This window comes from Empidonax traillii, unplaced genomic scaffold (assembly GCF_003031625.1).
Source record: "Empidonax traillii isolate 1590-97213 ecotype Southwest subspecies unplaced genomic scaffold, ASM303162v1 scaffold62:size2133460, whole genome shotgun sequence".
NCBI classification, from domain to species: Eukaryota; Metazoa; Chordata; class Aves; order Passeriformes; family Tyrannidae; genus Empidonax; species Empidonax traillii.
This window is the reverse complement of record NW_020955255.1, coordinates 291,865-310,747: the sequence shown is the minus strand read 5'-3', so window position 1 is coordinate 310,747 and position 18,883 is coordinate 291,865. Positions and strand designations below refer to the sequence as shown.

The 18,883-nt window shown below is 40.2% G+C and overlaps 1 protein-coding gene and 1 long non-coding RNA gene across 3 annotated transcripts in view; one reads left to right on the top strand and one right to left on the bottom strand.

Annotated features, from left to right (window-relative positions):
• LOC114055608 overlaps positions 1–5,902 on the bottom strand; it is a 41,017-nt gene extending 35,115 nt beyond the window's left edge. Inside the window, exons 1-3 of the long non-coding RNA XR_003570777.1 lie at positions 5,826–5,902; positions 5,358–5,432; positions 958–1,235 (exon numbers count right to left, since the gene is read on the bottom strand). This is a non-coding gene — a long non-coding RNA (uncharacterized LOC114055608). The remainder of the gene's footprint in view (positions 1–957; positions 1,236–5,357; positions 5,433–5,825) is intronic.
• A 523-nt stretch (positions 5,903–6,425) lies between these two features.
• Positions 6,426–18,883, top strand: part of SNX7 (sorting nexin 7) — a 28,734-nt gene continuing 16,276 nt past the window's right edge. For both annotated transcript variants that reach the window (XM_027879919.1, XM_027879920.1), the window contains exons 1-6: positions 6,426–6,772; positions 12,188–12,370; positions 14,207–14,317; positions 14,700–14,864; positions 15,799–16,000; positions 17,843–18,042. In XM_027879919.1, the coding sequence (XP_027735720.1) occupies positions 6,599–6,772; positions 12,188–12,370; positions 14,207–14,317; positions 14,700–14,864; positions 15,799–16,000; positions 17,843–18,042 (1,035 nt within the window). In that variant the 5' untranslated portion in view covers positions 6,426–6,598. The remainder of the gene's footprint in view (positions 6,773–12,187; positions 12,371–14,206; positions 14,318–14,699; positions 14,865–15,798; positions 16,001–17,842; positions 18,043–18,883) is intronic.

Here is an 18,883-nt window from a genome sequence, read left to right as displayed (position 1 = left end):
CTCTGCAGTGACAGTGCAGTGTCTTTCCCCTAGACCACCAGGGGCTCCCATTACCACCAGATATATCCCATGCCTTAGCTAATCCCAAGCACAACATGCAGTGGTGAGAGAACAGATAGTAGCTGCCTTGCTGCTTTTCACGTGTTCTGAGCACAGGAAAATAAATACTCTCACATTATTGTCCACTAGGAGCAACTGATATTTTTATATCATAAAGATATTTTTAGGGGGTTAAATATAAAATTAGGGAATACTAGTAGAACAATTGTGTACTATACTACCAGCTTCATATGTATGTCTGCTATCAGGAAAATTTTGAGGTTTCCCAAGAAATTTTGCCTAAGTAAGCGATAAGAGATCAAACCACAGTGTAAAAACATTCATTCTTCTGTAAATCTATTTTGGCTCTTTTGAAAGTTTTGGCATCTCTTTTAATGGTGTTGAAACTATTTTGAGTTATTTAAGAACCTTATAACAAATTAAGTTAGGAGAGGAAGTCAAGGAGAGGAAGAATCTTCTGTTAGACCAACTGTCATGTTTTCACACAAGGCCTTTTCCACATATTAATATCTGCTAAGGAAACTATCCTAAAATGTTGTAAACACACCTATTTGCATTCTAAGCTTGATGTCTGTGTTGGGCAAGTTCAGTGTTCACAAAGTACCTTAATAATACTCTTTTGTAATTTTTAATTATTCATAAGTCTGCTTCCCTGTCCAATCAAATTGTCTGACAACATACGTTGTTCTTTCGGTCAACTCTGAGTCTCACTACTTTTCAGATTTTTAAAATAAACTCCACTCTGAGTTGAAATGCATCATTTGTTTGCAAGGACCTAACAACAGCTCTTCATACCCCGAGAACAATCTTTGCCTTATAGACTGTGGAAAAAAAAATCAATTACAGTCTTTGTAAATGACAAGAGAAGTATCCATGAAGTAAATTCAGAATTTATACCTGAAGACACTGCAGGTACCCTGTCAGGCTGTGTGGATTTTCTTCCAACTCTAGCAGACTGTAATTGTTTACTTAAGCTGGATATTGATTGTAGTTAGACTGCTGGCTCACTTCCTTCAGCTGCAATTCTCATTTTGGCAGTTTCACATACATCACTTAAAATTCCTCTCTGCAGCCATGCTGTTCACATTCTTAATTCTGGGTCATAATCTACTAAACATGACCACGTTTTTATTTCTGCATTATGATGATGGGATTTTTCTTACATTTTCTGATCTCTGTAGAATAAAAAGTGGAAGTTTTTAGTAAGAATGACTTTGAATCACTGCCCTTTACAATTAGTGTTATACAGTTTTATGGAAGAGCACAGATAGAAGTGAGAGATTCTGTGGCAGAGTAGCTGTAGAATAAATTGTCCACATTTTATGAGTGACTATATACGTATCATTTTCTATCAGTAAGTATTAAAATGTTAATTAGGTCACATTTAGATCCAAATTTTATGTCAATAGTTCAGATGCTGCTTTGAGAACTAAAAAAATCTTTTATATTAAAACTTTCTTAATAGTCATTCTGGTAGTAATTAACTACAGCAAGAGGCACACGAAGTTGCTGTCTGAAAAAATAAACAAATCTATTAAAACATAATTAATATAAAGTGTTAATTCAACCATGATGTGTCTTGTCTCCTTTACTGGTTTGAGTAGGCTCACCTACTATAAACCTACTTAGGCTCACCTGCTACAAAGCTTTTATGGCCACTGAAAGCATGTGTGAGCATGAAAGATTTTTAGATCCTTATAAAGCAATTCTGTAAAGGCTAATAAACCTTGAAATAATGGCAGATCCTGTGCCTAAAAGGGCAAACAATGATCACAGAGCCATTACACTGCACCAGCTGAAATATCGAATTCTTCAGTTTAAATGGTTTATAAAGAGACATCCGTAAAGAAATAACATTCATATAAGTCACTGTCATTTCTTTTCAGTTATTTAACAAACAGGACAATGACACCTGGTCATTGATAAACAGGATAACTGACATCCAGTATTATCTGTTTCTCTTTACCTAAAGCTGAATTCCAAATTGGGCATCAGGAAAATTAAAAATAGAAGGAACTCATACTCACATATCAAATTAATCCAATAAGCCTTTATAGGTATGTTAATACTTAACATATTTTTGCATACTTTTGGACTAGGAGATACTCTGAAATTTCAGGCCCTGAAGTACAGATTGCTAAATATATCATTCATCAAAAAACAAGAACAGAAGCATTTTTGGAAACATGAAACCATTCCTTCAGCAGAAAAGACAATGCTAAATTAGAACAGATGGACTCTATCTGACAGCAGTGCAAAGTGTTACCCCCTCAACCCCCCCCCCCAAAAAAAAAAAAATTAAAAAATCAATGCTTTCATAACTAATGAAGCTTGGGGACTGTTTTTAGATATTGTAAAAAATATGAAACCCAATAGTGCTTCACCTGGAGTATTTTCATGTCTAAAATTTGGCAGAGTCACGTAACTTTAAAGGATAGCACGTCTCCAGATATCGATCAGAGCTTTGTACAGCTACAATGCCATAAAAATGATCTGCAGCTATAAAAGAGATAACATGATTATGAGTACACTACATTGTAATTTCCTTTGGGCAGTCAGAAAGGAAAGACAGTCTGATAGTCTCTGAGAAAAATAAGCTTGGAGGATATCCACTGTCTGACAGACAAATCATTTTACAATATTCCAACTAAAGCACCTTCCAAACTTAAACTAATAACAACAACAACAAAAATAACACTAGACCTTCACAATTACCTTTCAACCAAAACACAACAGGCAGCTGCAAAGCTAAGCAGCTCACAATGTGTCTGAGAGTTTTAATGCTCCAAATTACTTGTGAGTTCAGCCACAGAACATAAACAGTTAACCTGATTTCGAGCCATTAGATGGAGCTTACTAGAAAGCTTGCTCTAATAAATGGTATGATATGAAGGTCAGCCCTTAATTTACCATCAAAATATCTTCTGGGTGTAAACATAATGACTTCTGCTTATGCACTACACAACCCTGACAAGAATGCTACTTGACAATCCATTTCAGATCTAGAAAAACGTTCTCATTTGTGTCAAGGTGCCGAATGTCAGCAGATTCACTAATACGCTTATTTGCACTGCAGTGGTGGAACAGAGGAAAACACCATGAGCCTCCATACCCTGCTGCTGCCTGGCTAGGGAGACGGTGAAATAAAACAAGATTTAATCCTGTCCATATCACTGTGCAGTTGGAGAAACTTGACAAGTCAACATTAAGTATTCAAAGTGGTATTGTGGCCTAAAGGGATCACATGCAGCCTGCACATGAGAGCAAAGGAATAACTTGGTTCTGCTTCGGTGTTTGTAAATTTAATTTGTTCAAGGAAAAGCAACTCTGGAAGGGATTACTAGCTGGGATCAACACTCTTACCAAAGAGAAAGATAAAATGCAAGTAGGAATAATATTGACGTTTTTGTAATACAAAACAGCTTTTTGGGCTTCAGTGAATAAACAGAAGTTGGAGGCAACTGCAGCTCAACTCTGGTATATGGGAATATTTCACTCAGTGTTCCTGAGCAGGAGGGCCTGGAAAGGTTGTGCATTTCAAGAGGACTGTATGGGTACTTAGAAAGCACCGTATTTTACAACATTTAAAATTTATTTAGCAAAATATTGTTGAGTATTGTCTCAGTGCAATAGCTATTTTTTAAATAAGTGGGACAATAATATTCATGGCATAAAAACATCTGATACACTGACTCTTAATTATTGCCAACATCTCATTCCACAGGTTCGGAGAAGGATATCTGTGGCTAAGTGTGTAAATCCCAGGTGCTCAGGAAACACTGAGCCTGTGCACACATATTAAATTAAGAATAACCAAGACCTACAGCAGTGCACTTCTGAAATAACAGTACAAGAGAAACCTGTAAATCCCATTTGCTAAGTGTAGCTCTGTATTTACACTACCTGCAATATCCTTGAATAACACAATTATTCAACTGTTTAAAGTCACCTCTGGTCCCACAGCAGAAAACGAGCAACAAATTCCTGAGTCTGTAAAATGGTCCTTTTGCTAAATACTGGAGTGGAGAGGTGCTGGTAATCCCCTGGGACTAGGCATGGGAGGGAAGGTGCCCTGAAGATACATTTGCTTACTGGGCCCTTTAAATAGAAATTAGGGACAACTGGGGTAGAGCTAGGGGAAGACAGCTGAAAGTGATGACAGAATAGTCTCCTATTTTGTTTTAGCAGGGGTCCTTGTGACAGAATAGTCTCCTATTTTGTTTTAGCAGGGGTCCTTGTGATGATTAAACCTCCAAATAACTGCTAAATGCAATGCATATTTTCCCAGAGTGAAGGACAATGAAAATCTTTTCCCTACAGATTGATACTTCAAATATAAAGCACAGAAAGATAAGCACTGCCAGCAAGGAAACTAAAAATATGTCTTCTTAAGCTTGATTAATGAGCTAATAAAAAACTATAATAAGAAAGAAATGCAATTAAAGCATCTTGTGATATTTCTCTCAAACAGAAATAAAGACCTAAAGAGCATGGTAAAACTTCGAAAAATTAATATGAATCCATACGACGGCCTTAGGATTCAAACCTACAGTACATCAGTTTTATACTTTCTTTGTCTGGCTGTCCTTTATTTATCATCTCTGATGTGTATTGTCTAGAATTCTGATCCTTGTTGAGTTTTTTTTTTATCATTTTATTGCCTCACAAGTATAATATCTGAATTTAAATACAGGCATATTAAAAACTCAGGCATTATATGGGTTGTAGGTACTTATTCTATTCAGGAAACGTACAGGCCTCTGGCATAAAACATGGTACTTGGAAACAGTGAAATAAAGACAAACCCACTGGAAACAAAACTCACCCATCACCTATACAAAGTCAGAAAACAAACTAGCTACACACATCACTGACATACAAAGGACAGAGTAGAAAGCATAGAAAATGTATAGTGTGATAGTCACTTTTCATCAGTTTCTGGTACCTGAAGGTAATCAGAGGCTACAGGAGCAGCAAAGACACTGGTAAGGAACTGTAAAAGACACAGGTGGGAAGAACTGCAGATTTGATTACAGATAAGAAGCATCTGCACCCCAAGGAAGCCCAGGCTGCACCTTGCAGCGCCTGGAAGCGTGCAGCACTCAGCTGAAGGCCTGTGATAGTCTAAGAGGAAGGTAGCACACCAAAGCAACCCCAGGTTCCTCAGAACCACAGAGCTGGGGCACAGCAAAGAGCAGCAGAACAGGGACAGTCTAGACAGGGTGGTAAAGAAGACTGAGGATCTCGTACCAGAGGCAGTTATTTTAAAACTACAGAAATTGTCTATTTTGACTTACTGAAACATGAGCGGAGTCTCCAGGATTGGTGCATCCCATCTCCCTCTGCCGGCTGCTCCCCGCGAAAGCGACCTACTGCAGCAAAGACTTCTGTCACCCAAAACGCGTAGTGAGACACTGCCCCCAGCTCCCTCTGATTTTCAACTACTTTTTTAAAGAATTAAAACGTCTTATTATATTCTCTAATTAGGCTGGCGTAGTTTTTTTCTCTTTGCACAGTTCAGTGAACATTAGGTGTTTCTTTTTATCCCTTGATTTCAAGTTGTGTCTCAAGACTTCACTGAAAAGCATGAAATATCAAATGCATTTCCTCATCAACTGCCAGAAGTGTTTCATGAATACTTTTCAACATACTTTCGTTTGATGACGGGGTTTGCCTTTTCTAATTTGACAGCAAGGGAACCAAGATACACAAAGGCTATTTGTATGTGCCTGTTTAAGGACCCGCCCAGGATTCCTGAAACTTACATTAACAACTAAGTTGACTTCAGATATTTCAGGCGGTGCCTGTAAAGACGTGCCTTGTTCTACACCGAGCCAAGGTGAGCAATCCCTGGCCCCAGCACCAGGAAGCACACCTGGCCCCAGGGCCAAGGGGCAGGCGAGCCTCCGGCTACAACGACAGAGCGGCTGCCCCAGGTATGGGAGAGCCGACGGGAGAGGTGTGTTCGCGGGCTGCTGCTCCCAGGACGGGCCCTGGGCGCCTACCAGGAGGCAAGAGATCAGCCTGGAAAAGGCAGGAAAGTCTGGGTGCGTCCCTGCCGGGCGCCCGGGGCTCCCGAGGACAGAGCGGACGGCTGCCCGGGGCTCTCCAGCCCGAGGCACTGCACACACTTGTCCCAGCGGCCCCGGCCAGCAGCGGCCACGCTCCCCACGACTGCGCCAGGGGCGGCCCGGGCAGGGGCCCCACGCCTCCACGAACACGCCCGTGGCGTTGGGCCGCCCCGTCCCGCCTCCGCGGAGGTCGCAGCCGCAGTCCCGCCGTTGGGGCCCGCCGGCAGGCACGGCACCTCCCAACCCGGGTCGGCCCTCCCGGCACCCTCGGACCCCGCTCCCTCCCAGCCCGGACCGGCAGCACGGCCCGCCCGCCGCCGCTTCCACTCCTGCGCACTGGGCGCGCCCCCCGGGCGGGCCGGGGCCGGGGCCGGGGGCGGGCCGCGGGCGGGGGAGCGGCGGGCGGCCAATTGCGGTCCCGCGGGGAGCGGCTGCAGTGGGGCTGTCGCCTGTGCTCGTAGGGCAGGATGGAGGCGGAGGGCCGGGCATCGGGGCAGCCGCTCCTCGCCGGCGGGGAAGGGCCCGGGGCCGACTCGCGCCTCGCTGCGGGTGCCCCCGGCACGGCCCGGGGTCCGCTGATCGCCGCCGCCGAGGTGCTGGCGCTGGACGATGAGGAGGACGACCTGGAGGTGTTCAGCAAGGTACGGCAGCGCCCTCCACGGGTCGGGTCGGGCCGTGCCGCGCCGTGGCGGCCGGGCGGGCTGGCCGGCACTTTGCCCCGGCGGGCACCGGGCGAGCCAGGACGGGACGGGACGGGACGGCTCCGCCCCGAGCGGCGATCGCGGCCTCTGCCTGCTTGCCCCGCTCCCGGGCGGGAGCCCGCGCTCCCCGCACCCGGACAGTGCCGGCCCAGGCAGGGCAGGGCTGCTGCGGCCGCCCCTGGGGCTCGGCTGCGAGGTCCAGGCTGCCTGGGGCGCGGGGCTGCCCGGGGACAGAGCTCGGCGGTCACGGAGCCCCGGGTGAGTTCTGCGGCACGGAACGCGGGTTCGCTGCTTCGGACCAGCAGTGCGAGTCATGACTGCCCTTACCTCAAATGTGCCGTGTAATCTGGACTCGCTGTAACCTTATCATCACTTAACGTTCCTCATGTACCATGTATGTATCTGTAAATTAAATAAACAGTCGTGTTTAGTAATTGCAGTAGTGTTTAAATGTAAATAAATGTTTGCAAGTTTCAGTTTGAGTTTCCTTTAGGAAGGTGAAGTCTCCTACCCTCACATAGGAGGCTTGAGAAGTTAACATCTGTATTTAGATGAAGGGAATAAAATAAATGTAACTGACAATATAGTAGGGTCCATCATGTTCAGAAAGCACACAGTTAGTTAGGTACATGGGTGCCAGGTTTGCCAATACTGCTGATTTTAATTAAATCAATTACCAAGTGTGGTATGGCTACCACATATAGTTTTTCATTTTCTACTGATTTGGTTAAGATGAGACTTACCACTTGCCTTCTCAGCAGTTAAAGCAGAGAACATCTCATGGATCTATTTGCCTTATTAAGGCAGCATCTAAAATATAAAGACATACAGAGAGCTAAGGTGGAAAAAAATATATACAGAGGCTAAGGTGCTGTTCATCCTCCGAGGCTTGTGAACTGTTGTGTGACAGAATGTGTGCCATGGGAGAGAGACAGCAGATACGTTTCTGATTTGAAAACGTGACAACATACATATATTCAGTAGGACCGGTTATCATATGGATTAAGTGTGTGGGTTTTTATATTTCTGTAGGTGAGATACATTGTGGTATGCATGAATAAAACCATTGGAATAAAGACTTCCTTCTTAGGAGCTATGTATTTAAACTTTGACTCTAGTAGAATTCTTGAAACTCATGACTTTTAAGGCCAGAAGGAACTATTAGGTCATTTAATAGTCTGTAACATAAAAGACGCCAGGCTAAATTTCACCAAGTTATCTGTGTTTTTCTGAAGCATAACTAGGGTCTAGCTGAATTATGTTATTCTAGGAAAGCACCAGTCATGGTTTGACATAAAGAGATGAAGGATTCACTGAACGTGCATGCAAAAGTAGTGCTAAAATATAATTTTAGCTGTTTGTGCTCACTTTGAATCCTTTTGCTTTTATGAGCTAAGTTCAGGCAGTTCAGCATGAGGTATCTGCCTATTAATACAGTGTATCAGCAGTTATGCTGCTTGCTTGTCGAGAGCTATTCCCCTTGGGAACAAAAAAATGAAAACAAGTGGAGTTGATAAAAGTTACTGCTGCTATATGGCAAATACCTATATCTTTAAATTTCTACCTTGCTTCATGACAAATATTTCTTACTTATATGAAATCTTAACTATCATGGTACATGATAAATTATTCCCTGCAAACAAGAAAAATTGCCATACTATGTTAAAATACAGCCTTCTTTCCAAAGCTTGGACACCTGCCTGTAGTGTATATATAGACCAGTAATTCATGGTTTGTTTTCAGGTGCAGTTTGTTTTCAGGTGCCAGTCTTTTGAGCTTATGAAAATCTGTGAGGTAGTTTAGGCTTTACACCCTATTTGTTCCTGTTCCATATATAGAAGAGAAACTGACAGGCTAAATGGAGCTTCCAGTTAAGTGTTGTAAACCTAACAATAACATACTGTTCCAGGACTACCTGGATTTAAATTGTACCTTAATGGGGTTCCTCACGCCAGAGTCTGTAAGGTAGTGCAGTACCATTTGCAGGCCAAGCGGGACGGCAATGGCAGTGCAGAGCTTGGTGCCTGCCACTGCCATCAACTTCATCTTTCTCACTTTAGTCAGTGCATTGTGCCAGCTACCAAAATGGTGAAAAATGAGATTCTTAAAAATTGTCAACCTCAATACCCAAAGTTATTACTCAAAATGTAAATAGGGGGCTTTTATTTTATGAAAATTCATAGACATTTAACCTGATAGTGTCATAAGCGATTGACCTGGTACCCTGTGACATATCTTAAGTATTACAGACCAGCATCTTCTTCGGCAGCTCGGATGAACCATTTCATGATGTGGTGTGCGTTTCACTTTATTCTAGTTTCCACTACCATTGATAAAGTTCTGACTTCTTTTCAGCAGAGACGAATTCTAGGGGTTGAGTTATGAGCCACACAGATACAATGTTTTCAACCTGCTTTCTGCCGTTAGTTTCGAAGTATGGAGTACTGCATGTATCACAATACCCATTCAAGTACCCTTTGCCTTCCTTGTTAAGTGACATCTAGAATTGGGAAAGCTTCACGTGATTGCAAGCTCTGGATCCTTACTGGGAGGTAGGGATGGATGGATGAGGCATGGAGGCAACCCTGAGTCAAGGGCCTGTACTCTGGGAAAGAGCAGTGTTTAGGCAAACCCCCAGGTTTAATGTCTTCTAGAAAGAGCCACTGTCACAGCTGTGTGTTCTTTTTTGAGGCTGCTCCTGCTGCGTGAGTGTTCTTCCCTTATTTATTTTAGAGTGTTACTGGCCAATTGCAGTCAAATGTGAGAGTGAGATAGGGTAACTGCAAGTATTAGAGGAGAGCCAGAATAAGGCACTCATACTGCCAGGAGCTCGTTGATTTTCTATCTGTTTGGTCACTTGGCCAGTAAGTCAAAAGGCGTGACTCGTGCACGCAGCTCTGCCAACTGCTCTGTCAGGAGTGAAAGGGTTTGGAAGGAGAAGGGATACTGCAGGTCAAGCGGGGCTGGGGACTGTATGGGAAAGGACATAATATTTTCTGGGACAGGGCCTTGATGCTTTTTGAATGGATGAAGAGGAGAAAGGTTTCACAAAACAAAAGCTGGAAGAATTGTCTGGTTTTCCTGTGCTACAAAACTTCTTCTGCCCTCATCTGTATGCACACAAAAACATAGTTCCAACCACAAAATTACAGCTGTATAGAAAATTATCATCTTTTTTTAACTGTGTTTGTTATGACATCAGAACTTTAAGAACTACCGTAAGTAAACCTGAAGTATCATAAAGAGAGACATGCTTCTTTAAAACTCACATGCATTCATTCATGTGCACATGACTACTAGACCTGTATTAAACAAATCTGAAGACCTGCTTTATTTATTCTATGGATTTTTGTGCCTATGTTTTGTTTCACACACCACCATTCATAAGCTCTTCCACATAAAAATATACTTTCAGAAACCTGCATGTATAGAGAAATTTTTAGTAGCAACCTAGAAGGAGGATTGAAACATTAAGATATTAATGCCCCATGGAAAATGAGAAAATATGAAACACGTTTACCTTGATCTAATTTAGGCCTTGCAGAGTCATTACTCCTCAAGTTATATAGCCATTCAAGTCCCTTACATGCTCACATGCATTTTTCTTTCCCTGGAAGTTTCCTATTGTCTCAGCGCTTTGAATCGCATGGGCTGCTCTGAACTAGCAGTCATCATTCTTCAGCCAGAGTGTGGCCAGCCAGTGCTACCGGGCTCTGCAAACAGCTTCTCTCTGTATTCTACACCACTCAGGACAGTGCTGGCTGGACACCAGTATAGAAATCGTGGGTAGAAACACACTGAATAAAGGTAAAATGACTGACAGGTGTACAAGGAAGCCATTATATAATATTTAAAGTCTTGTCTTTAGTCTTCTCTGTTGCTTTTGTCTCCCTGTTCAAAGAACTGCACGTAAATGATGGGAGGAGAACTGGTACATAAGTGGTTTCTGGGCATAATTCCCAGTATAAATTTCTCCTCCATGTTTGTGGGAGTACATTGATAAATCCAAAGGAGAGGGATGGCAGTAGGCAATCAGCTTAAGGCAGGAAAAGAGCAAGATCTTCCAGAGAAGGTTTTGATCCCGTTGAAGTTAAAGGGAAAAAGGAACTGTCACCCAGCTCAGCAGCACTATGGTGGTGGGCTCTTCACTCCCGTGAGAGCAGCCTTGGGATGATGCTGTGACTCCAGTTTGTGTGGGCTCGCACATTTCCAGTCCTGGCATTCAAGCAGTTTTCTCTTTAACTACATCCCTTTCCTCCTTCTTCCATAGTTAACAAGGCACTGGAAAGGGCAGCTTTTTCAACTACCACTCAGTAGTTAGTGTAGTCTAACTATGCTTTTAGAAAACTTCTAAAAAGTAGATTAATTTTCAAGTTTTTTATGAAAATACTTCATTGCATTGCATATATTAAAAAAGTATACAATACTTGCTATTTAAAATATAGTGATTTCTTTCAATTGCTCTAATTTATTATTTCTAGTGGTTTAATAATTTGTTACACTCTTTCATGGAGTTAGTGATTTCAACTTATTTTCCTAGTAATTGTATCCTTCAACATTTTAGATTAGTAGATGTCATCCAGTCTTGCATCTAAGGGAGCAAATGAGATTTCTTGCTTGTTTCCAATTTACACTCCATTTCTCAGCACTTGAGTGATCACCATTGAATGCACTGAGCAAAAGCAGCTGCTTACGGGGACATATTCCTAGAGAGCTGTGTGGAAGTGGTTGATGCTATCAAAAAGTGGATTTCCTCTTCAGCAAAATAGTGGTTTGACTTTTTTTTTTTTTTTAGAAATTAAGCAGCAAATTTGTACTTCATCCTTACTTGCTGTTTTCCTTTAGAAAAAAGAAAAAGATTAATTTATGTATCTGTAATTGTTTTCCATTTCAAATATTATTTTAAAATACATGCAAACTGAAATATCCAATTACAATAAAAATTCTGATTCTGATTTTGTCTTGTTTTCTTTTAAATGATTGGGGTTTTATCCACCCTGTTCAGGTTATTAGAGATAATTCAAACATCAACTGGTAAGTATTCTACACAATTAATGGGTGCTAGGATTCGTAACTAATTTTACGATTCATAGGCAAGTTCTCTTTGCATAACATTCTTTTCAAATGCTTGTATTTTGCTCTTTCAACAATTTTAGAATAAATCTCATTTCTTACATCCTCACTGAAGTACATACTGAAAAGGAAAATAGATTTGCTAGGTATTATATAATTGTTTCACCTGCTCTATGTTATATCATTTCTATCAGATCATTTAAAAGCTTGCCATTTTAGCATCTGAGACGTGTTTGTATACAAAGATGTATTGAAATGGATGTTCTCATGTCTTATCTGTAGGATACATCTCTGGCTGAGGTAAACTCATTCAGTCCTTCAATGCCAATATCCCCCTCATCAATGATAAACCACTATAAATTTGAAGATGAACCAGAATTAAGAGATCTCTTCATTACAGTCGATGATCCTGAAAGCCACATTACAGCCATTGAAACATTTATTACATACAGAGTAGTCACAAAGGTAAGCATCTATTCATGGCTGTAATGGCTTGCTTTGATAACACCAGTAGCATTTTTGCTCTTCTTGCATACCATTCTCTGTCGTATTACTAAATTGAAATTGTACTCTTATTTTGCCATGAGTTACAGACAACTAAAACTGCATGAAACTGGTGGATTCTGGGAAAAAAATCAGTGTAAGTCTGCATACAGAGGTGCTTACAGTATTTATATTGAGAAAATAGTAATTCTTCAATAGCAAAATGAGTGCCATGTAAAAATAACATTTTCTGTTGATCTTCAGCAGGAACACGAAACAGCAGAAGGATTGATTCAGTTTGAAAACATTATATTGGCACAAGTATTTATGACTTTTGGATCACTTGCAGACTACGGGTCTTTTGTCTGGCATAAATGTTACCTGCTACAGTCTTTCAGTTCGATTCTTTTCTAATTGTACCATTATCACATGGATATTTTTTTCCCATTTACAGTTGCATGTGATTTCTGGGGAAACCGCCACAATTCTCTAATGAAACAGTAATACTGGGAGACAATGAAGTGACTTTTTAGTTGTCCTAAATGCAAGTTATTTACGGGAAATAAGGAGGAAAGTCAGCCTAATGAGACCAGCCAGGTCTTCTGAGATTACCAGCAAATATTCTGCAGGCTGCATTTTGAGAATTGCACTGTTAATTTATTTTGAGTCCTTTTTAAAAGATTCATTTAAACCCAAATTTTCAAATGGGAATTATTCATCTTTAAATAAGAGGAGATATCAATTCCTCATAAAATATTTAAAGAGTAGGAAGAGAGCTATCTTCATTAGGTTGCTAGCAATAATTTTCCCTTTATGCATGTTTCTGTAGATGAGTGAACATTTTTTCTTCGGGCAAGTATGGATTGGCCGTAAGGTGGATTGCTTTTGCCTTTTTTTATCTCTTCTGTCCTTTCTTATCATCTTTAATTTGGAGTGCTGGCTGTTGATGATAAAGTAATAGCATTCCTCCCACATACCTTGAAAAATTTTTATTCAACAAAAATGTTTAGATTACAAAAGTGTGTTTTGAGGTTTTTAGAATTTCCTTGCATCACCTTATAAATCTCTGTCCAACAATGAATGCTAAAGAGCATGTATTAATGAAAACATGGGCTCTTTGTGGCTTGCCACTAGAAGACAGAGCAGTGATAACATAAATCTCACGGTCTGACAATTTTGTAACTCTGTAATAAGCATTTTTTGTAGACATTAAAGGTTTGTTGGCAAGTTCTAACAAAGGGCTGCAAAACTGGAATTGATGATGGGATGCAGAATCCATTAAGCAGTGCAAGAAGTGTTATTGCTGAAGTTTTCATGTTTTGAATGTTGAGATTGTTGATTAGTGTCAGCAGGTCCCACGGATGTATGTAAGCTCTGTGGGGTTCATTCAGAATGCTAAAAAATGGACTTTCCTCATTAGTAGATTACTAATCACTTTAAAAGAAATGCCCTAGAAGTAATAAACATAACTGTAATTGCTAAAAGGAAAATGCAACACTAAAGTAATTAGTGAAATATTTTGGAAACATTGTGGTAGGACAATTATGATGTCACTGCATGAAATGCAGCTAAATGCTTGCTTTTTTCCTTTTTTTCCCAATAGAACTTTGATTTCTTGCTAAAACACGATGTGTTTTAACTCTACAAGGAGTTGATCATTGTACTTTAAAATAACAGCAAACAAATAACAGGGGGAAAATAGAATCATTTGTGCATTCCCTTCAAGTACTAGGTTTTCTCCAAAATCTAAAACTGCGTTGTTCTTTTCTTCTTCTGGTATTGTAACCTAAGCCTGTTGTTTCTGCCTCTCTGTTTCAGACGTCGCGCAGTGAATTTGACTCCAGTGAATATGAAGTTCGAAGACGATACCAGGATTTCCTCTGGTTGAAGAGCAAACTTGAAGAAGCACATCCGACACTGATTATTCCTGTTTGTTTGTTATTTTTATTTGTTCATAAGATAGCTCCAGTTTTATACAGAAATGTTTGAGATCTTTTTTCAACTTCTGAAGTCTCACAAACCTTTGGCCAACCTATTTTCATTAGCTTTATATGCATGTGATAATTAAAAATCACATAAAGGTATTTATTAGGTTTTTAATGGTGCCATTTGCAATAATTTATGTCCTTCTTTCTTAGTTGCATTTGTGTTCTTCTGCACTGTGTGTTATACCTCATTTGAATATGATAACTTGGGGTTTTGCATGGTAGATTTTACAAGGTATACCTATTTTTTTTATTAAGTAGAAGAACTATTATAATACCCCTAATATTATGCAAATTATACAATATATTTCTTCTTTTTTCCTTAGCCATTGCCTGAAAAATTCATAATGAGGGGCATGGTGGAACGATTTAGTGATGAATTCATTGAGACTCGAAGAAAAGCTTTACATAAATTTTTGAACCGTATTGCTGATCATCCAACTTTAACTTTCAATGAAGACTTCAAAATTTTTCTTACTGCACAAGCCTGGGTAAAATTACTTTGTTTTTATCTACAGTTACGTGAAACCTCATCTTGTGTTAGTAGAGTGTATCAGGAGTCCCCCTGTCTCAGTATTCAGTAGTGTCATTTCATGACTTGTTACAGACGTGTCAGAAGGCGGCAGGGATTTATGGAATATACATACCTCAAGATAACCCTTTCTTCTGTGGTTTTGGTAATCCTGTATGTGATCCTAAATATTGCTGTACCTTCCAAAGTAGCTTTTGTTACTCTTTTCCTGGTTTTTTGTGGCAAATTCACAGTATGTCAAGTCTGCATGCTTTTTGGTACCCATATAAGCTTCCAAGATTATGAGGGAAACAGTTTTTTAATTAATTACTGGTTTGGCATGGCACTGTCTTTTTCATCTCATTTTTTTAAAAGTTATACTGGTCTCATAAAAGGATTTCCTGTTGCATTGTTGCAAATTGGAGTTTTGTACTTAGAAAAGCCTGCCTCTGAATTTCAGCAAAGGTTATTCTAGCAACATTTAAAAAGAGATTAAAAAAATAGATGGATTCTTTCCTGCAGTGGGAACATTGTCTGCTTTTCTCAATTACTTATTTCTGCAATCATTACCTCTGCTTTCCTGTTCAAAAAGTTAAATTGGAAACTAGTTAACTCACCCTGAGGAATGAATGGGTAAAGGTTCTCTGCCATCTTTAACCGTTCTTGTGGAGCGTTATACATGACGTGCTTGTGTTTGCTCAGAAAGGCTTGGCTAAGAAATGCACATGACAGGTACAATTCTGACACTTGTCTAATAATTATAAGATTTGTACACTAAAAAGGCACAGAGAGGTGTATGTATGTAGTCTTATTAAAAAAAAAAAAAAAGGATAAAAGAAAAAAAAGCTTTATCTATTATTTCCAGAGAATTAAAAAAAGTACTTGGAAGTAAACAGAGCTTATTCTGTCTTTAGGAACTCTCCTCACACAAGAAGCAGGGTCCTGGTTTGCTGAGCAGGATGGGACAGACCGTCAGAGCTGTAGCATCCTCAGTAAGAGGAGCAGCTAAAAATCGTCCTGGAATGTTTACAGAAATCAACGATTACATGGAAACATTTAGTCAGAAAATAAACTTACTAGATAAGATAGCTCATAGGATTTATAAGGAAGAAAGGGGTAAGTAGAAAACAAATATCTGTTTTTATCATGCCAGGCAAAATGCTCTTTCCAGCAAGGAAGGAAAAAGGGAGATTTGTGTTTATACTGTGTTTTTCTTCATGGTTATGGTTTTGACATATCTTGCAGTTAGTTTTCATAATTTCTTAATAGGAAGAGTTTTAACAGGTCATTCAGCTACTTATGAAGAACTTAGAAGAAAATAGTGTGTGGCTCTCTTTTTAGTTGCGCTTTTTGGAAAACTGAATGACCTTTTGTTTTTTACTTTCAGGGCAATCTCACACTGACATAATGCTATCTAGATTCCAGATTTTTAAATATCTCTTTTTTTTTGATTTCATTCTTCACCTTTTTTCTGTGTTGACCAAGTAGATTTTTGGTTTTTAATAGCTTTACTGTTGGGCATAATTTCTGTCATGGTAAGCTGTGTCTGTTAAGAGTTTTCAGAAGAAGGATGGCTTGATCTTATTTTTTTCTTTAAGTACCAGCGGTTTGCACTCCTACTTGGAATGCTAAGTTACTGACTTTTCTGAGATTCTGAAATTACTCTGATCCCAGACTATGCCTGTTCAGTAGAATTTCCATGGGCAGCACTTGAGGTATTTTCTTGTCTGTATAACTTGAAAAGCTGCACTGTGTTCTTTAATAACTGAGCCCTTGTGCTTTATTGTGTGGTACCAGATCTCAGCATGTCCTCACTGAATTGGAAGGATCTTATAAAATGAAAATACATGTTGGTGAAAAGAGTTCCTTTTGATATTGTTCCTTTCAATGGAAATAGCTGAGGTCTGTAGGTTCAAGGCATCATTACCAAATTCTTGGAAGACCTTAAGAATATTGACATGCTTCCAAACGCTATCTTCTTCCCAGATTTTCTGAACAGCACATGTCAGAACAGTTGTGTGCAGGGCTGCACTGCTGTGGATTGGAACTGTTGATAGCTGTGATTCAGACATTTTGCTTGCAGTAGCTTAATGTGGGATTCTTGATTACATCTTCCATAGAGGTTTTGTTGTCCAATTAATCTCAAAGTAAACATTACACCCTTCATGCCCCACAACTTCTTTCATCTTTTCTAGGACATTTCTTCATTACAAATTCAGTAGCAATGAAATTGCACTTTTGATACATGTCCAGTGCGTTCACAGTACCCTCCTGTGAACATGCAGCTTCCTGGTCATATGGAGCCTTGCCCGTGTTTAGCCCTACCAAATGGCACAGTGAATTCTGGGCCTTCTCTCTGCTTACAGATTATCATTTGGTCTAGAGGCATAAGAGAAGTCATTTGTAGGATATCCCTGTACTTAAATTAATAAAAACTACTGAAGGACATAACACCTGCAGAACTGGTGTGAACTTCAGTGTTTCTTTTGAAGATTTTGGGACATAACAAAGCTTCTAGTTTTAATAACCGAGACAGGATTCAGAACGTTACTGTTCCAAGCAGCAGAGGAATTCAGGGTAGTAGACACAAGTTGGACCAACTGCTGCCTGTGGCTGCTATGGCTCCTGTCCCTCTGTATGAAGAGAATGTGAAGTAACACGGGTCATAATTGCAGGGTGTCTGAGTACAGCTCTTCAGGTCTGCCTGTGTATGTGTGTCCTTTTGAAATGACTGGGGCATTTTTGATAATAGATTTCTTGAAACTACTTAATTGCATTAATTTATTAGTTTACTCATAAACAGTGAGCTGGAGTTTACTTACCTTGGTCATTTGAGCAAATTTAAACACTAGCCTCAGCCTCTTGGTTTGTTCACAGTAAATATGAGGGTGTAATTAGTATCACTTAGACATCTATTAATGAACAAAGAGTAATATATGTATATATGTTCCTGTTAAGACTATTTTAATGAAATGAAGGAATATGGCCCCATCCACACCCTCTGGTCAGCATCAGAAGAAGATATAGCAGAGTCTCTGAAGGGCATTGCCAGCTGCATCGACAGGTGTTGCAAGGCTACGGAGAAGCGAATGGCAGGGCTCTCGGAAAACCTGCTGCCAGTTTTACATGAATATGTTCTCTACAGTGAAATTCTGATGGTAAGGTTTCTTTAAGGATTGTTTGTGGCTGTAAATAAAATTTGGCTTAGTCCAGGGAAAAAGTCTATGAGAGAATGATGAAAACAACTTTACAGTCCCTGTATTTACTCATTACAAAACATGCGCAGCATAGGATAACTGTCCGTTAGCAGGGAATCTGGTTGGTCCTGTTTCCCTTGCTAAGCAGGCCAGAGATGCCCCTTCCAAATAAGAAGAGCTTAATAATTCTGCCTGGCAGGCACCCCTTGGTAGCTGTGCTAGGGTGTCTGGTCTTGCCATCTTCAGTGAGCTCTGCATTGTAGCCGAAAGGGTTTGGGAACAGCAGCTGCGAAAGACCTTCTCTGACACTGACAGAATATGAACTCATTGAGTAACAGATTGTGTGTGGGAAAAGGAGTGGAGAGGTTTTTCCCTTTCTAGGAGCTGTTCCTAAACTACGTTTTCTTTTTCCAGAACAGCAGGGAACTTCCAGTCCCTACGCCATTATATAAGCATGTGTTAGTCTTTGCCATGAGCTACTGCTCTCAGTTCCCTTTATGTATGTATTTTTCTTACACTTCAAGAGAATGTAAAAAACCAGACTCCAGAGTTGATATACTCAGTGCTGGAGGATAATCAACATAATTAAGTAACTGAATTCAGCATGTCGTAATTCCCACTTTGCTGCCTCCAGAAAACAGAACATTTGTACAAACCCCTCTTTGTCTAAGTTTTGAGCAATGCCAGCTGCAGTATCTGTTCTGGCTGGGAGTCCAGCTCCTACTGCAGTGCCTTCTGAGTAGGAGCTGACAGTGTATTACAGGCCATGGGTAGAGCAAGACCCAAGTTAACTGAGCCTTTG